The 10,129-nt window shown below is 46.7% G+C and overlaps 1 protein-coding gene across 2 annotated transcripts; it reads left to right on the top strand.

Annotated features, from left to right (window-relative positions):
• Positions 1-220: 220 nt before the first annotated feature.
• LOC115180371 (coiled-coil domain-containing protein 3) lies at positions 221-9,353 on the top strand. 2 transcript variants are annotated; one of them, XM_029742421.1, is made up of 4 exons: positions 221-406; positions 614-1,068; positions 1,736-1,910; positions 8,561-9,353. In XM_029742421.1, exons 2-4 carry the CDS (start codon positions 674-676, stop codon positions 8,867-8,869), a joined length of 879 nt encoding a protein of 292 aa, XP_029598281.1. In that variant the 5' UTR covers positions 221-406; positions 614-673; the 3' UTR covers positions 8,870-9,353. The 2 variants fall into 2 exon arrangements, with proteins under 2 accessions (XP_029598281.1, XP_029598280.1); XM_029742420.1 differs by having other exon boundaries at positions 221-1,068.
• The last annotated feature ends 776 nt before the right edge of the window (positions 9,354-10,129 follow it).

The following is a 10,129-nucleotide window of genomic DNA, read 5'->3' as shown; positions in this document are numbered from 1 at the left end:
AATAAACAAGTAACAACAACAACAAAAGCAAAAGAAGGCTTTACGCACACTCGAGCGCATGCCTGCATTCCCGCTCTCCACGACAAATATTTATTTAATAAGCCTATAAAAACGTTTTTGTAGTAAAACCGGGCGGTTCAATGATTGGCTGTGTAAACTTTGGGTCAGTCTGATTGGTCGGAGAGATCTTTGCGAATGAAGGGGCTTTGAGGAGCCTTCAGGAATGTCTTTGAATGGGACTGGACTTGCGCTGCATCGGGCTAAAAAAATGCGCACTTAAACACGGGGTCATAACATTGGATTATCTGTCTGTGGACATACTTGAAGTTCTCTGTCTTTAACGGAATTAACAGCTGACAAACGTATGCCACTGCTCAAGGGGACCCAGATTAAAAGCCCGGAGCAGGTCTGTTTCTCTCTTGTGTGATCTGTCAAATAGTTTTCATCCAACATTTTACCGGAACCAATTAAGTTTTAACTGACTATAATTCAACTGTAGATCACAGTGCCGTTATTATATGCCCCTATCACTGGATATAAAGGAACTTTACTTTTTATTGTAAAAAAGTAGGATTTATTTACAGAAAAAGTATTTATCGGATTTGTTCCCTAGAGGAGAAACGAATAACAGGAGTACCCGAAGCGAAAGACAATAATCACGTGCACACCAGACATGAGGATCTTTGCGCCCTTGCTTCTCGCTCTTGGCTACATGGTGAGCGTTGCGCACGGGTGCCAACTGCCAACGGAGTGGCGTCCACTGAGTGAGAGCTGCCGTGCGGAACTGGCGGAGATCATTGTGTACGCCAAGGTGCTGGCAATTCACCGGGAGCAGTATGGCGGGGCAGAGGGCCTCCACAACTCGCTGCCATTCCCGTACGGGTATGGTTATGTGGGCGCAGAGGAAGGGTTACTCTACTCCGCAGAGGTGGAGCTCATGTGCGACCAGGCGTGGGGCAGCATGCTGGAGGTGCCGGCTGGCTCGCGCCTCAACCTGACAGGGCTGGGGTACCTGTCGTGCCAGTCTCACACCGTGATGGAGAACTACTCCTACATCTTCTTCCTCCGGTGAGTCAGGATGACCTGGGGAGTCAGGATGACCTGGGGAGTCAGGATGACCTGGGGAGTCAGGATGACCTGGGGAGTCAGGATGACCTGGGGAGTCAGGATGACCTGGGGAGTCAGGATGACCTGGTGAGTCAGGATGACCTGGGGAGTCAGGATGACCTGGTGAGTCAGGATGACCTGGGGAGTCAGGATGACCTGGGGAGTCAGGATGACCTGGTGAGTCAGGATGACCTGGTGAGTCAGGATGACCTGGGGAGTCAGGATGACCTGGTGAGTCAGGATGACCTGGTGAGTCAGGATGACCTGGGGAGTCAGGATGACCTGGTGAGTCAGGATGACCTGGGGAGTCAGGATGACCTGGGGAGTCAGGATGACCTGGGGAGTCAGGATGACCTGGTGAGTCAGGATGAACTAGTGACCGGGAAACTGTGTACATCGCACAGAATCACAAATACATTTAAAAGAGTGTGATGCATCATAAACACACACAAAAACATGACATAGACTTTATAGCATATAGGACTACAATGTTTAGCTCCTTTATCCTCTCCTTTCTGGATGCACTGGGTGATATAATACAGACTTGAGCCCCTTTAGGGGTCACGTTATGACCCTATAGGTTTGCATGCACTCAGTCACTCAGTGTTTGTTTGTTTACCTCCTACAGGATGGATGAGAACTACAACATCCTGCCCCACGGGGTCAACTTCCAGGACGCCATCTTCCCAGACACCGTAGAGAACCGCCGTACTTTCTCCAGCCTGTTCCAGTTCTCCAACTGCTCCCACGGCCAACCCCTCCAGACCTTCTCCCCAGAGTGGGACCCCCAGGAGGACAGCAGGGTAGGACCACTCATACACACTGCATCCACTGCACATCATGAGGACGGGGGGACGGGGGGGGGGGACGGACGGGGGTAGAGAAAGAGGGGGAAGGAGTGAGAAAGGGAGATGGAGGGAAATATGGGTTTGAGAGGGAGAAAGAGAAAGGGAGAAAAATAGAGAAAAGGGTAGATGAATGAAGTGGGCGAAAGAGAGAGAGATGAAAGATAAAGAAGGGAGATGAAGAGAGAGATATGGAGAGAAAGGGTCAGGAAAAGAGAGATGAGAAGGCAGGGTAGTGTCCTCTGGGCCTGGACAGCTGGGAATATGTGCTACCTGCTTGTAAAATGGCAACAGACATCCACACGTGCACACACATGCATGCACGCTGACACACCTACCGTACACACACACAGATACAGTTGTGTAGCAGAGCAGGATTGTAACTAAGGATTGTAACCATGGAACATATTAAACTCGATGCTCTACAACCTTGTTGCCCCTGGATACAGCAGGTGCTCACATGTAGCTCCCCTCTCTCCAGATGTGTGTACATCTGCAGCAATCATCTCACTGACCTTCACAGAGTAACACACAGACACACACAGTCAGACATTCACCTCTGAGCCACCATCATCCTCAGACAGTACTCTGTTGTGTGAGGTGTATTGGCGTGTCTCCTTAGCTATAGAGACACAGTTAAAGACCCCTCCCCCACACACAGTTTAAGAGTCAGACACATAGATCGCACCAACACACAGACTGCCTGCCCAGCTAACCGTGTGTTTGTGTGTGTCTAGGCATGTTTGTGATTCCCAAGGCATGATATTAATGTCAAAACACACTCAGCCATGCCCAACGTCCACTGGAGCAAAGACTGTCGCTGACCTGGTCACATGCTCATACCCCTTTGGTGTTCACAGGTGTTAGCAACATGCTAGTAGCTTCACTTGACCATATTTTTATTTATTTATGTAACCTTTATTTAACTAGGCAAGTCAGTTAAGAACAAATTCTTTTTTACAATGGCCTACTGGGGAACAGTGGGTTAACTGCCTTGTTCAGGGGCAGAACGACAGATTTTTACATTGTCAGCTCAGGGATTTGATCCAGCAACCTTTCGGTTACTGCCCCAACGCTCCTAACCACTAGGCTACCTGCCGCCCCATACATATGGCTTACACCTACGTACCCATTGTTTTCAGACCTGCAGACACTGAAATCGAATGGGGTCTCTGGGAGACTGGAGAGGAGGGATGATGCCATGTGAAACCTCAGAGGTACAGTGGTCAGGTCTTCTCCTCTTCCTGTCTCTATCCCAGAGAGCCTGTACTACGCTGACGGAAGACTTGTGACACACCGGGTGTCGGGTTTCTGATGGGTTAACAGGTTGAGAGGTTAAAGGTTAGGGGTTAAAGACACTCTGCGTGGCGTGAGCCCAGGTGCAGGGGTTGCAACCTTAGGAGGGGGGTTGGACGTGAAACAGGTGTGTCCATGTGGAGGAGCAGATGTGTGTGTTGTCAGAGTTTACGCTATAGAAATATAGACAAAGTTAATAGGAAAAAAAACAGGCTTAAAAATGATACTACAAACCCTGTGGAAACTGTACAATGGAACCACAGCTCACACACACCCCCACACACACTTAGTGGAGGGTAAACGCAACTGAACGCAGTTCACCCACTTTTTGCTGGAAAATGCATTGAAAGTATAAGGAGCGTAAATGTTTTCACCGCGACCAGAGGTCAGAGTTTACCCACCTATTTTATTACGACTACATCACTATGCACACACACACACACACACACACACACACACACACACACACACACACACACACACACACACACACACACACACACACACACACACACACACACACACACACACACACACACACACACACACACAATCTCTACACCTGTGAGTGTGTAACCTGTGACTGAGGCTCTCTCCAGTGATGTGTTGGGCAGATGGAGGAGGTTAGTTAGGGAATGGCTGGGAGAGGCTAGGATGATGAGGCTACAGTAGCTCTGTCTGCTCTGGAGTTTTCCTGTGGGAACGCTGAGGTTCCAGATGGACGTCCCATGCAGGCTGGCCCTGCCGGAGGGGAAGGAAAGATGAGAGCGCCTCCACTTACACCCAAACCCCCAATTAGCACTCGATTAAACCCCTTCTTATGCACTCCAGAGCGGTTCCGGAGTGCCGGAACGAATCCATGGACACTTTGTCCTCAGAATTCCTTCACTCAGCGTTCTCTCTTAAGACTTCCTCTCCTTTATTATAGAGAAAAGCCTGAGAGATAAATAGAGACCAGTAAGAGAGAGAAAGAGAGAGGGAGGGACAAAAAGATAAAGATAGATAGGGGAGAGAGAAAAGAGAGCAGGGAGAGATAAAGAGGCTGGGGTTATAGGGAGATGGAGGACAAATCTGGGTCTCTCATATGAACAAATGCCCCGTTCCTCAATGCTTCTCCAGCCTAAATGCCGGATCACCTCTAAGCATCTTCCTAACAGTCAGTGTGTTCTGTGAGTCAGCTCTGAGGCACTACCTGATGTCAGGAACTGTAGTAACAGTAGTGTAATAACCCTCCCTTTCTAACCCCTTTTAATGGAAGTTTCATTAAGTTGAATTCAGTCTCAGCAATGGGAAGTACTTTGTCATCTAATGCATCCTAGCCTTCTTCCCTAGGGCATGGAAATATCAAATTAGACCCCCCCCCCCCCCCCGCAACTCCCCCACACATGCACTCAGTGGAGTATTCACAGTGTGTACTCTGCCAAACAGAAGGACAGTGTATGCTCCATACTGTGGCTGCCGCACTATAACTCAAGCAGACCTGCATGTATACATACCAACCAAGATCCAAGGTGAAATTTGACATCCATCCAGGTAGCCAGGAAGTCGGGAGAGGGCTTAAAAACCTTCCACTAGGGGCAACGGTGAGCACCATTACCATCAAGTATGCTTGCGACTTGCTAGGGCGTTGTGGATGGGGATAGGTGGACGGGCGTAAACTGTGAGCTCTGGCTCCAAGGGTCGTGTGTTCAATCCCAGTGCAAACCTTAACCCTTAATTTAGTCATTCGGAATGAATGCCTAAATGTAACTGTTGTTGTTTCTTTTGTAACTGTAACCCTATCCCAATCGTAACTGCCAAAATTTGACGTTTGGATACATGTCTAAGTATTATGTTAGGAGAAACGGGAACAAACGTTGGAATCTGAAGTCAAATTGGTAAAACAGGGAGATCTTGTTACACACACACACACACACACACACACACACACACACACACACACACACACACACACACACACACACACACACACACACACACACACATAGTTGGATTACTTTCACACACAGACGGCGTTTAGATGAAGGTTTTACAGCTGCTCAGAGGCTGTAAGAAGGAGGACCTCAGTTCAGGTCAGAGGGTACACTGCTGTGTGTGTTTATGGGTTTGTGTGTTGCTCGGTGTGCGTGTGTTTCTGTGTGTGTCTGTGTGTCTGTGTGCTGGTCTGCCTGTTTCTCTAAGTGGTGTTTACACAGATGATCCTCCACAGCAGGCAGGTAACACCCGGATGTTTTGACAGGTGGTGCTGGGTATTGATGGATGGATGGATGGTTGAGAGTTAGCTTTGGATAATGTCTCAAAGTACCAGGTCTCTAGCCCCGCGACTAACATGGTACACAGCGAGGGAGAGCCGTGGCACACTGATCTGGACAGGAGTCCGTTTGTTGGTGCAATATACGCACAAAAAATGTTTATGCTTTGATTGTTTTTTTTTCCTTAGGGGTTTAGACCCCTTCATTATCGCCACATCGTACCGACAACATCAAAACAGCCTTTCCAGACTCTGAAGTCAGAAAGACTGAGTTTGGTTTCAGGCAGACTACCAGGTCCCTGGATTGGGTGCAATGTTCCCTCTAAACTGCGCGTGTTTGCGTGGACGCGCATCTCCTCCAGGACTGCCGCGCAGAAGAAATGCCAGACTGCACAGAGAAGCAATAGAACTTCACTGAGTTCACCCCATTAGTTTGCACTATATAGATCAACGCTCCTTCTGTGATCGAATCAACCTTATAACAGCCACTTTTCAATGCAACAAACCAAAACAAATCTAACTTTGTAAGATTGAGTCTGTTATCTTGTTGTAGGCAGAGCTAGAGCATAACGAAGTAGAATTCTACTGGCAGGGGTAGCCCATGAGCGATCAGTTCAGATCAGAGCACAGAGCCACAGTGTGCACATTTGTTTATATTCTTAGCTAGTTAGCAAGTTACTAGCCCAGTTATAGATAAGTATAGGTCAGCAATGGGGAGTACTGCTTCCTACAAGAGCACTAAACGTGTGGGCTACATTTCAAGCTGTCTTTGAAAAGCAAGTCAGGTAAAAAGCTTATCTTAATTAAAGGGCCAGTGTTGTATTTTGACACAGGCTTGAATATACACATAAGCCAATAGGCAGAGGGATAGCCTACATTGTCTAATTCTCTGTATGGTAATAATACATTTTATTTTGTTAAGTTGTTTCTTGCATCATACAACACAATACAATGCAATTTACAGCCATCTATTTGGCCTATGGTGTTACAGACCAAGTAGAGAGAAAATAACGTGCACACTGCCCTAAGCTTTGTGTATCAACCCGAAGGCCTTCGTCAGAGTCGAGGGAAAATAAACATAAAAACTTACTTGATAGGTTGATGTCGTTGAGGTTTTACGGAGGTGTTTAAGATTTTTTTTACGTACACACTTTATTTGAATACTTATGAAATGCATTTTGTTCTATTTGGTAAGACATGTTTATTTTCCCTCGACTCCAGATTCAGATGCATTGAACGGATGTGGGTGGAGCAATGTCTACATAAGGGTGCAAATTAAAAACACTCACAAAGCTCTGACGAAGGCCACGAGTCCGATATATAAAGCTTAATAACAAGCAGTGATCCTAGCAAGAGCAGTTTCTTGTTTTTTCTCTCGTGTTATTCAACTGTTACCATGCACCTGCAACAAAGACAGCTCGGCTGTGCGAGTGCCTTTTGAATTTTGAGTTACAGAGCAAGTCAAAAATCATGAATTCATGTCAAGCACTTCATAATGGATAAACGTTTTTAAAAGTCTAATTCAATGTAGGCCTGAATTGAACACCACATATTAGGCTACTGTAGGCTATATCATAGAAATCACAAGCTATTTCCATGTGAAAATGTTATGGGATTTGCTCCATTGGTTTTGTTGGCAGGCCTACATTATAAGCCTACATTATAATCAAGTAGCCACAATAGCGTATTGGCTACTGTCTAAAACTGTGAAGGTACTGTAACGGTTCACTGTAAATGTGCGGGCGGAAGTTGCACAAAAATTCTCACAACGTTCAAGTTTCCGCTCACAAAACCTAAAATTTGCTCAGTGCCCCAAAAAATGAGGGAACATTGATTGGGTGGTTTAATTTTTCTGAGGTAAACTATCACTACACTCTAAAAAAATGCTGTGTTGTTTCGTAACCCAGCGCTGGGTAAATACTGAACACATGCTGGGTTATCTTTACCCAGCCAGTTGGGTGGTGTGAATATCCCAACATGTTGTGTTGTTTGGATTACCCAAACATTGGTTAATTTAACCATCAGTTCAAACTTAACATGTGATGACAATACAACAGATGAACCGGAATTACATTTACCCTCACAGGTAGCCAAAAACAACTTCCTGAAAGCTACGCCCCTACTAAGCCACGCCTCCAGTGGTCTGATCTGACCCGGTGGGTCATATCTCAATAACCCAGCATCAACAACACAACTAAGTGACCCAATACCTGCAAGCCAACATTTGGGTCATCCAAACAACCCAATTTTTTTAGATTGCACACTGACCTCACATTTAACAGTCAGTACTCTAGTACTGGACTTTAGGAGTTACAGTATAGAAGAGCTAAATTATTTTAACTATTCAGTTTTTCCTTCCAGATACCACTCTTTGTTTAAAGGGAGATGGGATGCTTGTTAGGGCAGAATGGGGCCCTCCGCAATGCCGACCTGTAGCCTAACATAGCATTAGGAAGGGAAGTCCCACAGAGAGGTCTCGCCCCGCCAATGAGCTGGAAAATTGTAGCCCCTCAGAGCCATCATAACTCTGGGAGAGATGACAGGGTACTGTATTCGGCAGAGGCTCCAATGCACCTTGATTCACTGGAGGGAGATAGGAGGAGGGGGGGAGAAGAAAAGCACCAGCCAAGGAGAAGTAACTAAGGCGGTGGAGTTAAACGAACAAAAGGAACACACACTGATGGGAAGATGATGTCACTGGGGCTCTCACGCTCTCCTCCTGATGCCAACCGACAACATACTAACTGGCATGCTGTATTCTGCCCCGTGTTTACTGAATACCCTCAGCTCAACGTCCCTGTTGCGCTATGCTCAGATAAATACTCAGAGACTGATCTCACAAATTGAGTGTCATGCCCTTTGAAAAGGGCGGGACACAAGTATCATTGAATTGTACACTAAAAAGTTCACCAGTTAGTGCACCCCATTAAAATGATTAGGTGAATGACACTTCTGCTAATAGATATTCCAATCCAATGTTGATTTAATTTCTCTCTCTCTCTCTTTCTCATCTCTCTTCTCTCTCTCACTCTCTTCATCTCTCTCCTCCCCTCCCCTCCAGCTCCTGTGCTCCTCGGTGCAGGGGGCTCTGTTTGAGGAGGAGGAGAAGAGCAGGAAGCAGCAGGAGCGCCTGGGCCAGCTGGAGAGGAGGAACAGGCAGCTGAAGGAGCGCGTCCGGAAGGTGAAGCGCTCCCTCCGGAACGCCAGGAAGAGCCAGCGCCAGGCGGAGCAGGAGAGGCAAGGGCTGGAGGAGAGGCTGAGGTCAGCGGAGAGACGGGCTGGGCACCACCTCAATACCATCACACAGGAGGCTACGCCCAACAGATTCCAGGAGGCTGTGTTTCACCGCACACCACACACACCGCTTTAGCCTCTAGACTGGATGTTGTTAAAGACTGCTGGGCAGTCTCTCTAATTCCTGTTGTTCACAGGCACGCACGCATGCACCCACACACACAATACTAATTTCATGTCATATTCAGCCATATATACTGTAGTTCCTACACATATTACATAGAGAGGGCATCCAGTAGCCCTCGAATAGCAGACAGAGGGAATTAGTATTAGTGAATGATTGGAGCGAATGAGAGAGATATTGTGTATAGTTCCTATTAATACACAGCACTGTCATACAGCTGATGGATAGACAGATGTAATGAATTGAGAGTGATATGTGATGAGTGAATGAAGAAAGTGAGGTTGCTTTCTGGTAGATGTGTCTGTGGGCATTTGTTCCATGTGTTCTCTGTTGCTGTCCTAGTGTCAACACCACCAAAGAGAATGACCATGAGGCATTGGGATTATTATATATGAATGTATTACTGAAGCTGCATATAAACTCTAATCAGGCATTACTAACGCTTCAGTGTTTTATTTCCAGATTACACAATCTGTTGTGTTTGGCCAAGCTAACTAAACACACCAACTAAAATGCCATTCTAGGTAAAGAGAGAGAGGTAAAGAAAAGAGAGTGGAGGAAGAGAAAGAGAGAGAGAGTTGTGGGTTGCTGTTATGGGCTCTTCTTAATGGGTTTCCCTCACTCCCCCAGGCACTGCGGGATAAAGCCAGATGTGCCACCCCCACAGAGACACACACACACACACACAGTCTTTTCTCCCCTCCTCCTTTGCTGGAGTTCGTGTCCTAAGACTTGAACCTCATCACAAAGACCCCTACAGCCTCAATCTTCATCTGGGTCTATGAGCAGAGGAAAACAAATACCTGCAACTGTAGGGGACAACACACACTCGACACGCATACACACACATGCACAAACACACACACACACACAGATCCTCCACTATTCTATAGTCTGTCAGTCTATGCTAGGGACACAGAGCAGAATGGAATGTGCTTATGTGCTTTTCTGGGCAGGAGAGAGGGAGAGACAGCAGGACTTTATTGAAATATTTATTTAATTCCGCCTTGGATCACTGTTGTTCTTATGGATGCTCTATTAGTCTCTGGACTGGCCCTGAGAAAAACACCAATGCCTCAGAGACAGAGAATATGGAGAGGAGAGTGACAGAGCAGAATGAATTAACAGAGTAATACGTGTCACAGATCGTCACCTGCATACCAGTTTAGATCCGTCTACAGCTAATCAGATGGACCTGCTGCCCGCCATGTT

This window comes from Salmo trutta, chromosome 40, assembly GCF_901001165.1.
Source record: "Salmo trutta chromosome 40, fSalTru1.1, whole genome shotgun sequence".
NCBI lineage: Eukaryota > Metazoa > Chordata > Actinopteri > Salmoniformes > Salmonidae > Salmo > Salmo trutta.
Note: the sequence above shows the minus strand (reverse complement) of the source record. Positions and strands in the feature narration are given on the sequence as shown.